The sequence below is a fragment of the Rhinolophus sinicus genome, linkage group LG02 (genome assembly GCF_036562045.2).
Source record: "Rhinolophus sinicus isolate RSC01 linkage group LG02, ASM3656204v1, whole genome shotgun sequence".
Lineage (NCBI taxonomy): Eukaryota > Metazoa > Chordata > Mammalia > Chiroptera > Rhinolophidae > Rhinolophus > Rhinolophus sinicus.
Genome location: NC_133752.1, coordinates 93,035,599 through 93,054,641, shown reverse-complemented (window position 1 = coordinate 93,054,641; position 19,043 = coordinate 93,035,599). Strand labels below are relative to the sequence as shown.

General features: G+C 34.4%; 1 protein-coding gene across 5 annotated transcripts in view; it reads right to left on the bottom strand.

Annotated features, from left to right (window-relative positions):
- PLXDC2 (plexin domain containing 2) overlaps window positions 1–19,043 on the bottom strand; it is a 390,269-nt gene that overhangs the window by 86,263 nt on the left and 284,963 nt on the right. For all 5 annotated transcript variants that reach the window (XM_074324846.1, XM_074324845.1, XM_074324844.1 and 2 more), the window contains 2 exons: window positions 10,547–10,642; window positions 10,238–10,319 (listed from right to left, as the gene is read on the bottom strand). In XM_074324846.1, the coding sequence (XP_074180947.1) occupies window positions 10,238–10,319; window positions 10,547–10,642 (178 nt within the window). The remainder of the gene's footprint in view (window positions 1–10,237; window positions 10,320–10,546; window positions 10,643–19,043) is intronic.

Sequence of the window (19,043 nt, the reverse complement as noted above, 5' to 3'; positions counted from 1 at the left end):
CTCTTTTACCAATTGTCAGTCTTTTTAATATATGACTGTTAATCTCAGATTCTCCCAATACTCAATACTTATGTCATTTTATTTTGTTATAGAACCCAGCTGTGAACTTCATTTTTTGCTTTTAAGTTCTTATTTCCTTGTCCTTTAAGGATCATATTTTTTTCCATAATAATTTAGCACCTACTGTTTTTAAATTGAACAAATTCAATTTCATTCTTGGACAATTATCTTTTAATTATTTCCAGGAGAAACTGTTACTGCAAGCTAGCCAAGGGAATGGAATATGTAATATAGCACTGAAATGCTCCACTTTTAGATACTCCATATATGTTTGTTAGATTTCGTTTGTTGAAAATTTAGTTCTCTAAATTATAACTACATAAAATGCAGACATCACAGCTGGTAAACACTTAAGCAAAACTTTAAAATCACTTGGATAATCTTGAGAAAGCAGCTAGAATCAGATGTGATGCTAAATAATTCTACAGATTTTATCTCTACTTTGCCAAATGGTGCTCAGATGGAAGGCAAACACAGCATTCACTGACTGGAAAATCAAATACTACTTAAAAGAATGCCTTGATATTTCAGGTGGGACTTGGTTATCAAGAGACTTGGCTCAAGTACCTGTTGCTTTAGAGTTTGGAAAAAAGAAAGTTGGTTTCTATTCTGAATTCATAGCCATTCTTAGAGACTGGCAGATGGCCAGTGGCCAAAAGGAGACAGATACAAAAATGTAAAATACATAGATAGGCAGATAGATACATAGATAGGTAGATAGATAGATAGGTAGGTAGGTAGGTAGATAGATAGATAGACAGATAAAAATACACAGCTCAACACCATTTTTTAAAAGAAAAGAATTACATGTGCTTTATATCAAAAAGCTAGTAAATCAAATGCTGTCTTTCCAGAGGGAAGAAATGTAGCCTATATTTTCAGCATTGATAATTATCTGCTCCTGAAAGGTTCTTTAACTAGAATTTTCTGAAAAAGTACCCACATTTTTCTAAAATATTTTAACATTGTCACACAGGGTGGCATGAGGGGTCTCTGGTCCCGCTCCCCACATAAGAACACAGGACATGGTAAGGCCAAAAAGGAACACCCACGGAGCCATAGATAGGGGAGTCATACCACTATAGTCTCGCTGGTGGCTGAGCTGGCGACACAGGAAGCAGGAGCCACACGATCCGCAACCTGCCGTCCACCTCTCTCTGCCAACCAACCCCACTTGCTAGCTGTAATCCGCCATGCCAACTGCAATCCGCTCTTGCCAGCCCAGCCACCGTCTTCTTGCTAGCCCCCATTTGCTGCTAGCGTAGCCACAGCAGTTATATTAGTGGCCAATGGCTCACTGGTTACAGCTGACGGCCAACTAGCCACAGCTGATGGCCATCCAATCACAGTTGATGGCCATTTACTACCTGAGCCAGCACCTTTCCATGTGAGGCTGAGAGCCTGGAAACTGCACTCCTGGCTCTGTCCCCACAAACATACGTATTTCTTTCTTTTAAAAACATTTATTTGTTTGTATATTGATTGATTGATTAAGTGTAGGTATGTGGTGAAAATTCAAACTCTACAAAAGGGAATAAGAGGAAATGGTAATAGTCTCTCTATATGCCAATTTCCAATATATTAAGGTTTCCCCAAGGTGAGCTCTGTTAGCAGAATCTTACGTATCTTTTCAAAAGTATTCTCTATATTGAAATATACTTCAAAATGCTTTCATGTAATGGATAAAATAATATCATACCTTATTGTACTGTTACAATTGATTCACACAAAAAGAATTAGTATACTTTTGTTAAAGCTAGGCTTGGAATGCTCAAAAGGAAGAAAGAATTGACTTTAATTTTGTATTCTTAAACACCATTTTGTTTATGCTACTTTTCAGGACAAGCTAATTATTAGAAATGCTAAGATTTTTTATTTAAATTTGAAAGGATTATAAAGGGTCTTGCACTAAAAAAAAAATTCAAATTTCAATTCACCTCTTATAAAGCACTGCACATCAAAACAATTTTCTTATTTGTAGGGCATTTCTACCAGCCCCTTAGTCTATTTGGAACAGTGAATTTCCATGTTGGTAGCAGTCATTGAATAAAAATTTAGAAATCAAAGCTGTTCCAATCATTTTAACTAGCTAGCAGTGTTCTAAAATCTTCTGCTTTATTTATTATATATACAAAACTTGCTTCCTTTTATCAAGACCCAGTTCATTAACTCCAAATAGATTTTAACAACAAACATTTTTAACTTTAGAACTTTTTGCTGTAATATTTCCCTATTCCAAATTAGGAATACGTGTTTTCATACAACTTTGGCATAACCACTGCAGGCTTGCAGGACTCTTAGCCCACATGCGCAAGATCAGAATTTCCACCTTGTTCTTAGAACACAGGGCTTCCTGAAAAGGTTTATTAAAAAGTGAAATTCTTGGGCTCTGCTCTGGACCTCCTGAATTTGAATCCCTTCGTGATCTGCAGAGAACTCCGCATTTTAACAAGCTCCTGTGGCAATTCTTATTTGTCCCAATATTTGAGAACTACTAAGGTTGGGGCCACTCAGATCTAAAGAATATAAAAATCAAATACATTTAGATGACACATATATTTCATGTTTCAGGGTATAGAGTCACAGAGCTTTAACTGATTTGGCCAAGATTAGTCAGTTAATTGTTGGCTGTGCCACTCAGTCTTCAGCTATCCAGTCTAATCCACCTCAGACAACAAAACATGGCCCCCTCACTAGTATCAATTTTGGGAATTTTGATCCTTTTGAATAATGTAGAAATACTTCAATTCTGGACTCCTTCTGAACCTTGACTAGCTAGTACTCCTTGATACAGAAAGCCCAATACACTTCATCAGAATACACTAAAGAGAAAGAATGTCATTTAGCTTAGACTTGGGTCAGTTTCAGACTGATGTTCTATCCGTTGTTGCTGAGTGCATATAATTAACACTTAATGTTTTCTGATGCCTTCGATCAGAACTGACAGCAATTCTCTTCCTGTCTGTCGTGACTGGGCGGTGTGACAACAAAACATTCCAATTAATTTTTCTTCAGTTAAATAATTTTGTTGGATCTGATACTTCAGCAAGGACATGCTTTCTATTAGAGACACAAAAATAGATTTTGTTAGAGTTGTAAGTAGCTTAATATTTTGCGCTAAACCGGACATTCAATTTATATACTGAAAATGGCAACATTTTTGGGTATCAGAATATTAATAATCAGTAATTCTGATAAGCAGATGGAAGTGATTTCAACTTGAAAGAAAGTCAATATATTGGAACATAGATCAATGAATGTTTATTTAAATTCTTAAAGCTTGGTGAGTTCTAAATGTGCATCTGAAATGAGGTGCATTTCCAAGCAGAACTTTATCTTAGCCCAATCCATTGAAATGAGCCTAAGGTTATAATTAGTTTTGGATCAGGGATCCTGGATTTCCTATATGGCTTCTACTTGACGATTAGGTCTGGACTTCACACCTTATTACCAAAGCCAGTGGGTTTCCTTATGTGAAAGGATCTTGTAAACGTATAGTATAAAAACATGTAGCTTCAAATATGGTGTCAAAGGGGTGTAGGCTATGGCTTTATCAAGGACATAAAGGGAATCTTTAAACATATGCAATTATACAGGCTCACTACCACTACTGATTTACCTTAATTTTACAAATTTCAGACTTAGTCATATATTCTAAGAGTACATGGCTTGTCAATCAACAATTGCGGGTTTCTGATCCTCTCCTTTCAATCTTAAAATCTTGGACTAAGTTAATTAAGCCTTACAGCTAAATCAGATCAACAGAAAACTTTCTGTGGCCCTCTAAGGATTGCAGTGGAGTTGGTGTCTTACTTGAGGGCTAGATATTGAGGTGAGTAGGTAGGTAAAAGTCATACTGAGTCAAAATATGCTTGAAATTTCCTTAATACCATCCACTCAGGAGCCTGACAGTCTTTTAATAAAACCAGTTCTTCCTCCAGTGTCAGAATGGGCTGTGGGATTTTGGGTTGACCCAAGATGAAGTTGTTGTTGGCTTGTCTTTAGGACCATGTGGTATGAAAAGTACCCACTGCATCTTTATACACTAGAGTCATACTCAGTGCTGCAGATATGCCCATGTTAAGGGGTACATAGGAACGAGATCAAAGGAGGAAGGTATAGTCAACTCTTGTTCGTGTGTTTTTCAAGAGTATAAGATTAATGATTGGGGAAAGGTCAGATCAGCTGCACTACTTAAATTTGTTCTCTCCATCTCTTCTCTCAAACTTAGCTTAATTTCTGTAAGCTAAATTAGTCAATTTTCAAAATTTAGCTGTGTCTATATACACATGTTTTTTCATTCTTAATTAATTTAGGTTTATAATACATTTTGTATCAATAATGAATTATTAGTCAGTATTTCTGACTTATTCATTTAAAAAAAATATATATATTACATGTGACACTTTCTATTTCTCTTTTTGTTACTGCAAAGAAATTCAATTCATTCAGTGGAAAATAACAGTCAGTGCCAGAGAATGCTCAGAGAACTGTGATAGAAATAATAGGTTGAAAAAATATAGAGAAGTTTTTTGGGAACATCTCTCCTTCATGTCATATTTATTCTAAACTAAATATGTTACACTACTGTTCATTAAATACAGGTCCTTACCATTAGTAGGGATTTGCCTATTCTATTATTTTGGTAGGTGGAATCATAAAATGTATTTATTCCCCAAATTTTACCAGTGCCAGTCTTACGAATCTTATTGGAATTAGGTAAATATAAGGTGGAAAATTCTTTAAAAGTAAGGCACCAAGAGGCTAACTCCCCAGTGTTCAATATGCTTAATTAGAACAGTTGATCTTTAATGCCAGGCATCAGCTTAGTTCTTTCCACAGTGTCAGTGGTTAACACTGACAAGGCCCATGGATAGAAACAGCTAAAGTGAGCAATTAAAATTCTCAAGAAAATGGAAATCTCTGGCCTCAATTATCTGGCCTTAATTCAGTGTAACTGTATATGCTGAAGTCCTGTATTAGGCCAGGCACTGTTGGGTGCTGTGGAAAACACGAAAATAAGTAAGATTGTGTTTCTACCATTTAAAGAATTTATGTTCTCCTATTTCTCCTTGCTGATTCCTGCTTTTGTCTTCAACTCCATGTGGCAACAATTCAAATCATACCAAAGAGTACTTAATAAAATGTACTACTCATTCTCATGCCTGACCCTGCTCATTATAGTTTCCCCAGAGACAAATACTGTTTTAAGTCTCATATGTATCTTTTCAGAGGTATTGTCTGTCTATACAAACACATATGTATATCAATATATTTTAAATAATATTATGTAATGGAAAATTAGCACTGTCCTCATTATGCCAAGCAATCAGCTAGTTCCTGGAATCTCTTCTATTTTCAATTTACACTCTCTCCATCACTGATTTCATTCAGTCCCATGAATTTAAATACTATCTATATGATAATGACTCTCCAATCTGAACCTCTAGCCATAACCTCTTTCTGGAATTTCTGGCTTATTTTTTCTACCTACTCAACATTTCCACTTGAATTCTGATAGGCATCTTAAACTGAACTTGTCCCTAACCAAACTCTATTTCTCCTCACCCTACCTAGTCTCTCTATTCCTTGTGCCATCTTATCTAGCTTAAAAAAAAAAAAAAAGATGCCAGCATCCACTAAATTGCTAGGAAGCATCTTTGATTCTTACCCTATTCCTTTTCTTCTAATTCACTAGTAAGTGATTTGTCTCCTTCCAAAATATACCTCCCATTCATTCATCTCTCTCCATCCCCATAATTATCATCCTTGTCCAAACTGGTATCATTCCTCCTGTAGACTGCTGTATATACTGTCTACTTTTATCTTCCTTCCCTTCAAACAAACAAACAAATCCAAAAAGCACACACAAAAAGCCCCACTATTGTCCATGGAGCAGCCAGAGTTGTATTGTAAAAAAATATAATGGAATCATATCACTTTTCTGCTTAAGTTCTTCTAAAATCAAAGACTTCCTGCCACCCTGAGAATAAAACCCTTGCTGGCTTACCAATCCATCTGTGTCATGGTACTATGCTACCTTTCTGACCTCATCTGATACCATTTGCCCTTCATGCTCCACTCTGAATGCTCTCAACTCACCGCACTTCTTTCCCTTCCTCATCCGAACAAACTTGAACCCACAGCAGGGCCACTGCACTTGCCTGTCCCTTTGAAATACTCTTTTTCTTCACCTTGACATAGCTGTTTCCCTGTCATTCAGATCCAAGTTAATTGTCAGTTCCTCCAAGAAGCCTTTCTTGTATGTCCAGTTAGGGTAACTACTGGCTCTTTCAAACACAACAGGTCACTCGTCATCAGATGACATTTTGTTTAATTATTAATTCATGTATTTTCTAGCTTAATAAGCTAAACTCTAAGTTCCACAAGAGCTTTGGCTCTGATGAATACCTGATTATTGTCCTAACTGCCTCAGGGCTTAGACGAGTGCTTGCTGTATACATTAGGGTGGAAAGTATTCAATACATTTTTAAATGGATGAATGAATGGATGAGTATTTTAAGAGCTAAAATATATTTCCTATTTAAAAATAAACTTTTGGAGGATGATGGCTGATGAGACCAAGCTTCAAAAAGGCAAGGTTGTTTAGCCAACAAGTAAACTCCTATTATTCTTACATTACTCTTATCAACTTTGCTATATGTCCCCTTGCATTGTCCTATTTACTTTTAACTTTTTGCCATAGCACTCATCACTTACCATTAACTCTATTTTCCGCGTGTCTCTGCTTAAAAGCAATCTCCCATACTAAAAATGTAAGCTCTGTGAAGGCAGTGATTTTTTTTCTTGTTTACTAACCACTGAATTTGTAATTTAGGATTATAACTTGAACATAGAGACATTCAAAAATTGTTGCTGAATGAGTGAAGATATGAGGTATAGTTGAAAGTGGTTGATTCAAGTTTTCTCAATTTGCAGTGAAGTAAAAGCAGTTTTTCCTAAAGGCAATGGGTCATCTATTCTAGGTAAACACTTTTGATCACGGATCTCTATATATATTCCTATGGCTCAAATTCCTTCAGACATGGGGTAAGCTTTAGTTTTTGCTTCCTGAAAAATGAGAATTAAAGGAAATAAACAAACCAATTAAACTTATCTTTTTAGAGCAAACCCACCTGGAGAGTTTCAATAATCACCACCAACTGATTATCATTCAGGGATAAATGAGAACAAAAGAGAAAGTAAGAAGAGTGGAAGAAAAATCCGCAAGGCACTTTTTGTGCTGCTTAGGATAAGACTTCTTGTTTTATTGAATTTGTTAATAAAAGCTCTAAAGGCTGGGGAAATGCTTCCAGGCAACAAAAGGAAAATTTTGAAGCTCAGAGGTTTAAGGAGAAATTAATAAAATGCAGTGGGGAAATTAAGTTGAACAAAAGTGCAATGAGCCATAGTTAAACCAATTAATTAGGCAGGTTTTGATATGTATATAACTGAGTTGCTGAAGAATTAAACATAAATCCAAGATTTTAAACCAGGGTTTGATATTCAACAAAACAGCAAATAGTAACACACAGGAAGCTCATGTATTTTTCAGTAGTGTTCTTTGATGGATTCCTTCCATATTCATATATATCACCATGTTTCTTTTTTCTATTAATCTTGAAAAAAAACTGTGCTTTCAATAATACACCACCAGCCTTATGCTCTGCTCAATTCTCTTCTGCATTGTTTTTATGCCTAAAAAACAACAACCTGTAACACTTTTTTGCAACATCAATTATATAAAAAAATATTTTTCAGCAGGATGTCTGTCACTTTTCAGGCGATGATGAAGATTAACTTGCTTAGTGCACCTGCAGCCTGGCAGGTGTGAAGAAGAACAGGAAAACGGTCAAGACAACAGGCCTGGCAGTCACACAGATCAGGGATCGATTCCAAATTTAATAGTTAAGAGCAATGAGACCCTGCACAAATATTAGGTTGGTGCAAAAGTAATATGGTTTAAAAGGTTAAAAATAATTGCAATTACTTTTGCACCAACCTAATAACTTAGCTTCTGTCAGCCTCAGTTTCCTCCACTGTAAAAATGTTGCACAAGTTAAATACATTTGAAAATTCCTTGGTACAATGTGTGTAGAGAAATCTCCCAAAACAATAGAAGTAGTAACAGTATAAAGCAGTTTCCAATTTGTGGATGTCTTTTGATTGCCAAAATTGCTTGTTTGGAACTTTAAACATATTCCTACCAATGAGATTAAAATAAACAAAACAAACATAATGAAATGGTTAGTAGAAGGTAGGTTTCTAGACTAATGTCCCAAATCTTCAATTATCATAGCATTATTTTAGACAAGAGTTTTCCTAATAGTACTCTGGCTGGGTGGCAACCGTGACCTGGAGTCCCCTTGATTTTCCTGTTTTCAACATCGCAAGTCCCTCATCCTGGGAAACACTTTGGTCCCAGACAAATCTAATCATGGTTCCCTCATTTGGAACCTAATCATCATTCATTCATTCATTCATCCATTTTTATGCAGCACCACGTACATTTTTAGACACTGAAAATATATGGGCAAATCACCCCTAATAAACCCACAGCCAGCAAAGGAGACAAGTGAACAAATGTCCTATGCTAAAAGCTAATGATGAAGGTACGTTCAGGATACCGGGTAAACATACAATCTGGTGGTTTAGAACGATTTCTAGCAGAGCTGAGTACTAAGCTGGAACATGAACTACAGTCACACCCCAAACCAGAAGCTCGTACTTTGTTCTTTTGGGCATTTTTCATGTCTGAGCTCAGTATTACTTAAATACTGAAATGCCATATTTTTTTATTCATTTTGGTCATTATCTAAACAGATTTTGAATGACTCTTGGTATGCATGTGATTTTTGTGGAATGTCAGAAAAATAGGAATATAAACGACCACAAACCCTTGATTTTACAGCAATTCTTCCCACGTTGGAAATACAGCTAGTTAAAAATCTGCTTTTAAGAATGCTAATTGCCTGCTTGCTTTTTCATTATTTGAAATTCGTTGCCCAAAGGAAATTATTGGAACAACATGTTAAATTGAACACCAAACGTAAGTTATAATAAATAATACCGTTTTATCCAGAATAATGTAGCGGTTGCCCGAAAGTTAGCAAGTTAAACATGTTTCCTAAAGCTTGTTATCAAGAAACTTGCATTCTATTCTTAGTACTTTTAAAATATTCCTGAACACGCCTCTATCATTACAGCAAATGCTGCAGCAAGATGATAAGACAGACTGCTTACAACAGAAAGTTCTGATGGAACCTGCTTGGAGATTCGGTTCTCCACCTGGAGGAAGAAGCGGAATTTTCACAGAGCCTGAACGCGGGATGGGGACTAATTCTCAGACAGAATATAAGCTCCATGGGGGGTGAAAGGGGCATGGACCACGTCTATATTATTCACTACTGCTTTCCCAGTGCTTGGGACATAACTGATGCGCAAAATGGATGCGTAAATAACAAAACACATTCAAAAGTCTTCACTCTGTATTTGTATTTCTAACAAATGATCATCCAGACTCCTGCAAACTCTAGGGATTGAAAAGTCCTCTTTGCCATTCAGGAAAATCAGTAACCCTCTTTGACATCAGCAAGTGAGGCAGCTTAAGTTTCAGTCAGTTAATTACAACACAGACCAATACTATACATTCTATTTATGTAGAGACCAGTTAGTTTCCTCAGCCTCAGATTATATCTCTCATCATGGCTAGTAACCTTTGAGATATTCAGAGGAATTTACTAAGAATGTGCATGTCATTAAGAGTAAATTATCCTTGTTACAGTAAAGATATCTCACACCATGCTTTCCATAGAACATGGACCAAAAGCATCAACTTAAAGACTCATCAATTGCAATTATCGTCTATCTTAAACCCCAAAGGGATCATGAATGTATGTCAGATAATGATCTTATTGACTATGAAAGTTCTTGGTAATTTTGAACAACCAGACAAAGGAAAGTACTAAAATTCTCACTTGTGAGCATTTTTTCTTTTGTATTTTGGTCATTTTTTGTGTGTGCATGTATACTTGTATATTGTATACTTGAATAATGTATATTTAAATAACGTATATTTAAAATAATCAATATGCCTGATACATTTAAAATTCATTGGAAGAGTAGAAGCAGCGGGTCCTTTTAAAATTTAAAAAATTTTCATATTATTATTTTTTACCTTTGAAGTTTACTACACCAACTGCAGTTGAAGCCAATCTGAGAAGATACACAAGGGCCACAACCATTAAACTGGAGACAGGCTAGGAAACAGGAGAGAATAGAGTCATCATGACTAACCGGTAGTTTGGAGAAAACAACAACAACACTTGCTCAACCAAAATAAAAATCACCCACCCATCCCCACAGACGTGCAGGATAAAGATACTCCTGTATGTCAAGTACTGTGTTATAATTATTGGTAAAAAGATCAGATCATCAAACTTGCAAATTGATTTTTCCACCTCAGTATGTTCACATGTTAACTTACTAGGTAATGGGGTCATCTCCACAGCTGAAATATTGGTAATTTTTGACATTTGTAACTCTACTCGGTGGTATTCATAAATTGTTCTTCTTCGAACATCTGGAAAAACAAAAGTAGAAAAAAAATCAAATTTCAATATTTCTTTACCTATAAAACAACAGTGTTTTAATAATGAATGTAGAAGTGTATATTTTCAGCTAGTGCAGTTTTAAAATAAAGATTTAAAATAGCAATCCTTTTGAAGAGATTGATTATAAAAAACCCCCGAAAATCTAAAACCAAAAACCAAAAAAAAAAAAAAAAAAAAAAAAGAGAGAGAGAATGACAATCATGTGCCCATATACCCAGAAGTCTTTTTATCAATGACATTGAAAACGTTGATTAGGGTCTCAGATATCTTACTTCATTAGTGAGGCTCCAATCCATTGCTAACCAGAGTATACTTAAGACATTTTCTAAACAGGTTTATATATTTTGAAAGATTTTAACATAAGAAATCAAGGAGTTAAGATGACATCATTTATCCCAAATACAGTGAATCCTTTAGGAATGGGTAGCAATTAAAAAATTTTTACAGCCTAAATAAAATTGGTTTTGCCAAAAAGAGTCTGACTGCTTTAAAGGTTTGGAATAAATATTGTTTCTTTAACAATAGTAAAAACAGAACTTAAAAAAATCTGTACTGCTATTTATTAAATATACAATATCATATCTAAGGAAGGTTAATAATTTGCACTGCTATTGCATGTAGGAATTTATAATAATTCATCAGGAAATCCAGCAGTGTCCCAGACAAATAGGGTAGATGGAGACTTTGACAAGAACTTTAATAATTAAAAATCAGATACATATAAGTAAACATATTTTATAACAAAAGAAAACTTGATAAAATACATTTAAAATTCCCTTTTAATAAAACACCTGAACCTTATGCTAATGTACCTGCCTGAGTTTGGTAAATGTCAATGGAAAAGTAATGTTATCAGCATTTGATTTAGCTCTTGGAATGCTTATAAGGACAGGAATCCTTTTCCTGAATATTATCATATCTGTCAGGAATTATTTGGGAAACTGTAAATTATTTTTTAAATATCATGGTATCCAATCTTGGGAAGTCATATGTTGTAGTGGTTAATAACACATGCTCTTGAACAGCGTGTCTTGTTCAAATCCAGTGTTGCTATTTGGTATCTATCTGTATGACCTCAGGATCCTTTGTGAGCCTCTCTGTGCCTCAGTTTCCCCATCTATAGACTAGAGATAATAGTACTTATATCACCAAGTTGTTTTGAGGATTAAAATGCGATAATAAATGAAAATTACTTAGAACAAGCCATTCAACATTGTAAGTATTTAATAAATGTCAGATATAATTTTTGCCTAACTTCAATCTGGCAACCATAGATCATACTGTTTATAAGCTGCATATCATGATCTAATTCCTAAAGCTCTAAACTCCTTGAAGTCACACTGAGGCCCTGAAATCCGGCTTCTAGGCATTTGTCTCCCATCTTATCTTAGAGAAAGTTAAATCTTGAATCAAGTCAATAGACCCAACAATGATCTCCTCTGGGGCATGAAGCAAGAATATTGTGGCCCAGAAGATAGTTGAGCTCGCTTTTAGTAAAAGTGATCAGGAAATACAAGATACTTAAACATCCACGAAGGAAGTCAAACATCTACTTACAACCTACACACACCTCTCCTTTTCTCCACTCATATCCTTCTACTCATTTCTGATTATTCACCATGAAATTCTACTCCAGAAGAGGAAGAGGGAGGGGATGGCCCAAAATGAACTCTTTTGGAACTAGGAGTTGTTCTAGGGCCACTCATTGACTATATTTTCAGGTTTATGAAATTGGAAAGCACTGTTTAGGACCCTAATCCAATTAATTTCTTTTTGGTGTAAATGAAAGATGCACATATACTTTTTAGAGCATAACATTTATCAAACATTAGAGAAAATGCTGACTTCATGGTATTTAGTAAGGTTTCATGAGGCACATGAATCATGGTTCTTTTTTTTTTTACTTTCAAGGCATATGAAAAGATTACTCAGCTTCTGCCTTTGTCTAAATAGGATGTGTTCCTATATACCACTTTGCCATATATTTTGCTAAACGATTTAGTTCTTACAAATAAAAAAAAATAACATGACTTTGTCTTGAGATCACTGGGACGGGGGTTTTGAGTTTTCTTCATACTGAAATTTGCACAGTATCTACCATACTAATAGGTGCTTAAAATATTAGTTTTCTAAGTAAGGGCTCCATAGCTCAGGGGTTAGAGCACTGGTTTTGTAAAATATTAGTTTTCTTTATATTCCATATTATGCTTTGCAAAGCTCAAACTACTGACATAACGACTGTGAAACCTCTGGTAGTTAATTACCAGTCATGTAATTGGGGTCAAGGGAGAGAGGGACCATTTTTGCAGTGCTAGTTCTATCACCTGCTCAGATACTTCCCATTACTGGGAGGAGATTCATTTAACAAAACCAAAATTAATGAGGATAATTTTTATTTGATGACCTGCCAGTTAATGACAGCTTCCAAGTGGTCATTTCTGTTGTATTTCAGAGACGTTCCTGTCAACAACAAGTAATTAGGAATCTATTTACTGGTATCTCCTGCCAGTAAATACTAGAAGCTTTCATGTGATTCCAGAAATGCAGTTAGCTCATGTATCTTCTCTAGAGAGTCAGAAAAAATAATGTTGTACCAAACATTCAGTTTTACTAATGGCGATACAGCTTCAACTGTTTTCTTACAATTTTACAAAACCAAGTTCAACTATCATGCCCATTAGGGGTTTTTAAAAATTAAAAAAAAGAAAAAGAAAAAGAAATTAAATCCTTGAGCAGACTAACACAGAGGATAAAGTTCAGTCAAAATCTTCAGATAATATGATTCAAAATGCAACTACTAAATTGCATTTTTTAGAAATTCTGAGCAATATCTGTAGGATGGACAGAGTGATCATGTAGAAACCCCAGGCATCCTCTCCACTCAATATTCACTACAACCAAAATCAACAGTTTAATGAGTACCCTGTGGCATGATAGTCATAATGTAGTTTATTTGCCTGTCTTGAAAGCTAACATTTACATAGAGAATGTATGAGTAATTTCCTAAACTGACGGACTCATATCTATGTAAACATTTTAATATTCTGTCTATATTGTCATATAAATGATTTGCTAATATTTCCTTATTTATGTGTAACCAATGCTTAATGACTGACCCAAATGATTATTTCTTATTTTCTTTTCTATTTCCAGCTGCGCCCACCACACAGTACCACTCACTGAATATGCTTTAATGTAAATAGCATATGTTGCACAACTACAAGGTCATCCCAAACAGGAAGACTCAGGAAAAAAAAAAAAGTGAGAGAGAGATTCTTGAGAAAAAAGTTATTATTGACAGCACTATTAACAGCAGTTATAAGCTTTTCACACAAAAAATCCAATGCATTAACAGAATTAGCTAATTGGGGATGTTACATAAAGACAGCATCTACAAATAGAAGATGCTTTTGCTTCAAACTTTGTTTTATTCCCTCTACAGTTCTAATTCTATTCAATAATAATGTAATTCAGCATTGGATAAGGCAACATAAAATTTAGGTGACTATGGAGTGCTAAGATGAATCTCTTCAATTTTCCTTTTATCATTCTCTCTCTGCTTATAGAGACCCAGGACACTGCTAAAACCTAAATGGCCACATGTCACAGGTTACGTGACCTAAAATCAGAAACTTGATCTAAAAACAATCCTCACTTTTCTCCTCCCTCCACAAATATTTTCTAATGGTTTAAACAAGATGCATTTCCTGAACTCCTTCAGTAATCAGTTGCTGAAGAAGCGTCAGGACAGTAAATGGTCCACGTGGACTGCAGGCCTGACTAACGTCATGGCTCCCACTGGCCCAAGGACTGTTCTCTGACCATGGCACGTCCCTCAGAAGAACACATCTCTTTACTCCTGAGACTTATGGGGAGACTTTGTAATGTACATTTGCAATGTCATTATTTTTTATTTTTCTGAGAAAAGAGTATTGTGACTTTATTAAATCACATTGTGTGAAATGCAGTAAGATTTCTTTCTCTTAAATCAAGCTTTGAAATGCTTTTTGTGCTAAAACACTCAAATGTTTGGCACTTCTGTGAGGAAAAAAACATGCATTTTCAAGAAACAAAACTTCCTATAGCAAAAGTCAATTGGAAAAATTAACAGGTGGGCATGTTTTAAATGAAGGCAACCAGTATTAGCTAAAAATAGAAATATTCTCTGTGTAGTAGGGAAGCATAAGTTAAAATAGAAATAATCATTATGTAATAGGGAAAAAGTAAGAAATACTTCAGGCAAGGGAATGTATAAATTTGAAGGCAAACATGAAGGAGAAAAGTGGAAAATCTAATGTCTGAGGTCATAATTTAAAACAAAAAAGGCAAATAGAACTTGATAGAAAAATTCACTTTAGGTATTTACCAAATAAATGAATGTTTAAATGTCTTGAATTTTTAATGCTATATTAAAGTCCATTCTGTGACTTTTAGGATTTTATATTAGAAATAAAATAATTCAGATATTATTAAATAAATTGAGAGAAATATCTCTAAATTGGTAAAAATGTACTTTATCTGAGATTGATATAGGATAAAAAGTCAATGAATGAATGACTAGAAATAAAACAAAACAATTTAACCACAAGTTCATGAAGGAATTCTCTTTTGTTCATAGAAATTCTAAAAAAAAAATCTCTAATATGTTAACATGAACTAATTAGTGATTTCCAATATCTGGAAAATTCCTAAATTTTTGTTTCTTTTAAAAAATTAAGTCAGAGTAAATCAAATAGGTTATATTAGAAATATATCTATTTTAAACAATAAAATATCACTTTGCACATTATTTTCAATCCTGGAAAAGTTTTATAAAAGAATATTTGATGGGGGAAAATATCATATCTATTTCTTTTTCCTTTCACTGAGCGTTGAGTGACCTAGTGGATACTTGAGAACCCAAGCACCTAATGAAGCTGTGCTGTGAAGAAAGGCAATCTTATCTTCTATAAAATGCATGATTTTGAAGTGCTTTCCATCTTGAGAAGAGAGAAGGTAAGGCAACATAATGCACTGAGGGATTTGTAGACTGATCTGTCCTTACATGAATGAAAAGACCCTGATAACTTTGAAAATAACAAGCAAGACTCAGTTCTTGTGAATTGGGTTAATTAAACTGCTACAAAAAAATGCTTCAAGTTTTTCCAAGATTATTTATTTTTTCCATAGTCGGTCAACATGTTTTTATTTTATTTTATTATAGTTGCTAAGTAATTATAATAGATGTGTCCTACCACCAAATCAAAACTACAAATTGTTTTCTATGAAGAAAATCATGGAATGATTTTGGAGTTATAATGGAATGCTTATATTTAAAAATGTATTATTTAATCATATCTATAATATATAATCATATTTAATTTAATCATAGCTAAAATGTATTATTTAATTATATCTAAAGGCCTTCCAAAAGGCAGAGATGAAGTAAAACATGTATTTATGTAAATATTATACTCGAAATTTAACGTTTTATTTAAATATGTGTATATGGTTTATTACCAACCTGCCCAATATAGTAACTGCTGGTCATATGTATCTCTTTACCTTAAAATTAATTAATTAAATCCATTAAAAATTAAGTTCCCCCACCTCACTAGCCACATGACAAGTGTATAGTAGCCACATGTAACTAGTGAGACCATACTGGACAGTTCAGATTTAGAACATTTCATCAGTGTAGAAAGTTCTATTGACCAGCACTGGTCTATGCTATTATTTTTTTTTGAGAATTAAAGCTTAAAACATCTTGCATAGAAAAAGCAAATCTCTGTTTTTGTTTGTTAAGCTTTTTTTTTTTTTTTTTTTTTTGCTGGTCTGTAAACAATTTTGGTCAAGTTTTTTGAAAAACTACTGCCTAATCTGTAACCTTATATAGAGACCATATATGCCAACTATATACAATGTTACTCAAAGAGTTTGCTGAACTTTTAAGTATTTTAAAAATATACTTGTTCTCCAAATTAGTTATCAGTTTTATACTATAAAATGCTAATTTTTTTTATTGAGTTGTGAATAATAATAACCAACAAAGCAAAGGCACACTGTAGCGTGAACACCACCAAACAATTTAAAACAGCAGATGCTGAAGAGAAAGGGACTGATGTTAAGGAAGAACCAGATGATGTACTGCTGCTCAGAAGAATAAAGTTGAGTCGTCTAAGGGATTCAGAAAAAGTCATTATCTTAATTTGCACTAGAACTATTTTCCGGTTAGGTCAGCTGCTTTCAGGATCGGTTTCTAGTAGAAGAATTCTGCATGTGTGTGCTACAGTACCCTTCCCATTACCAAAATGACACAGCCTGAAGTTTCTAAAGAAAGGAACCCTGAAGGCATGAGTTGGGTTTCTTGCTGGAAATGTTATGCTCATTAAGCTCAGAGGTGGAGAAAAGGTGAGGCTTGACGGGGAAGGTTGGCACCCAAGAGATTAAGATTGAAATTCAAAACATTAAATTGGATGTGAGAGAAACAAACAAGCATGAATGGTACTAGTGAGAACTGTACGTTTACCCAGGAGGAACTCTGCACACTGTGTCAAAGGCTTTGGATGGACATAAGCCGAGGTAAAGAAAGAATTACTGAACGGAGCTGTTGAACAAGAAATCATGGAAAACTACATATGGCCTGTGAATATATGACAATGTTAAAACTTTCTGGTAATCAAAGACTATTAGAGGAACAATAAAATACATGTTCTGCTTATCAAATTTGTGAAGTTTAAAAAATGATACTCATGTCTGATAGCATTGGGGAAATAGGATGTAATATAATGCTGGTGGGGGAGTAAACTGGTACAATCTTTATAGAGAACAATTTGCCAAGGTATGTAAAAAAGCCATTGAATAATGGCGACATATTCATTATTAAGAATCAAAGATGTGTAAAAATTAAAAAAAAAGGAAGTTCAGCACCGTTTCACTGATAATTATTGTGAAAACCAACCTACTTGACAAACCAGTGCAGAGACAGGTTACATAAATTATGAAACAAAGGAATTTGTTGCAGCTATTCATGACCACGTCAGACAGGTACTTAGCAGTGTAGAAAAAAATGTGTTGTATATATAATGGGAAACACAGGTGGCAAAAATAATTATAGCACAATGTCAACTTTCTCAATGTGGGTGTGTTTGTATGTGTATGTATTATACACAAAAGATTGGGTGCAGATACATAAAAACATTGATTGCTATTTCCTCGCAGTAGATTTAGCAATTTAAATTTTCTTCTTTGTGTTTTCTGTTATTTTACAAATTCCTCTGAATTAACATGCAGTATGCTTATAATCAATCACAGGAATATTTTTAACATATATTCCTGCAATGAATAACCAAAGTCATTGTATGCAGACCTGTTTTTCATATCTAACTGTGGGGATTAAATCAGCTGATCTCTGTGTTTCTGTCTGTCTCTCAAGTTCTACAAAATATTTTATGAAAAAACAGAAGGTGATGCAGAAACATAGGTGCACACAGACAGACAAGACGTTAAAAAAACAATGTCATAGTCAGAAAGAGTGAGTCTCAGATTAAGGGTATCAAGATGGTATTTCAGTGGAAATCCACTGTGCCTCCGCTCTGTGAGCACTTGGCTTGGATGTGGACATCTAAGCCTCACTGTCTTTTTAAAGTTATAATGTTGTTGATGATGAAAAACGCTTACCTTGTGCCTGTAACTACATGCTATATACACACTGCATCTTAGATACTAAGACCGTTATTTTGTATCTAAAGAAACTCATAGGAATTAAGTAAAATGCTTCAAGTCTCATGACAAGTATCCACACTACAATAGCCCTTATACTTTATAAACTTTTAACTAATTTTTATCTTTCGTTTTATTTATTTTTTTAAATATAAGGGTTAATTTCACTATAGACTATTTTCATTTTTTTTTTTTTTTGAAGGAGCAAAGGAATTTCCCTTGTAACCTCAGAACTACTTACCAACTTACTAACAATGCCTGAATTCACTTTGATATTTTAAACTATCAGATCACCTGATCTTTTTGGAAAGATAAAGGCTACCTTAATAAACGATGCTTGGAAGTTACATTGAAATAATACGCAATTTGGAAGCTTTTAAAAACTGAAAAACAAGTGTTTTGTTGTTGATGTTATGATGAAGGGGTGGGGAGAAATCTTCATACTAAATAAATCAAACTTGCCTGACAGCTTTTTGAAAGCTTTACCAAACCTTCACCAAATCTGATAAGAATGGTGTAGCAAATGTAGTCCCACTGGGAAAAATTATTCTCAAGATTGCAGCTCGTGTTCTCATGTTGCCATGGCTAGATTAAGCCAAGGATCTGGGTTCTATATCCCATGTAAGCAAAATGATTAAAAGAACAGAAAATTGATCTTATGAGAACAGG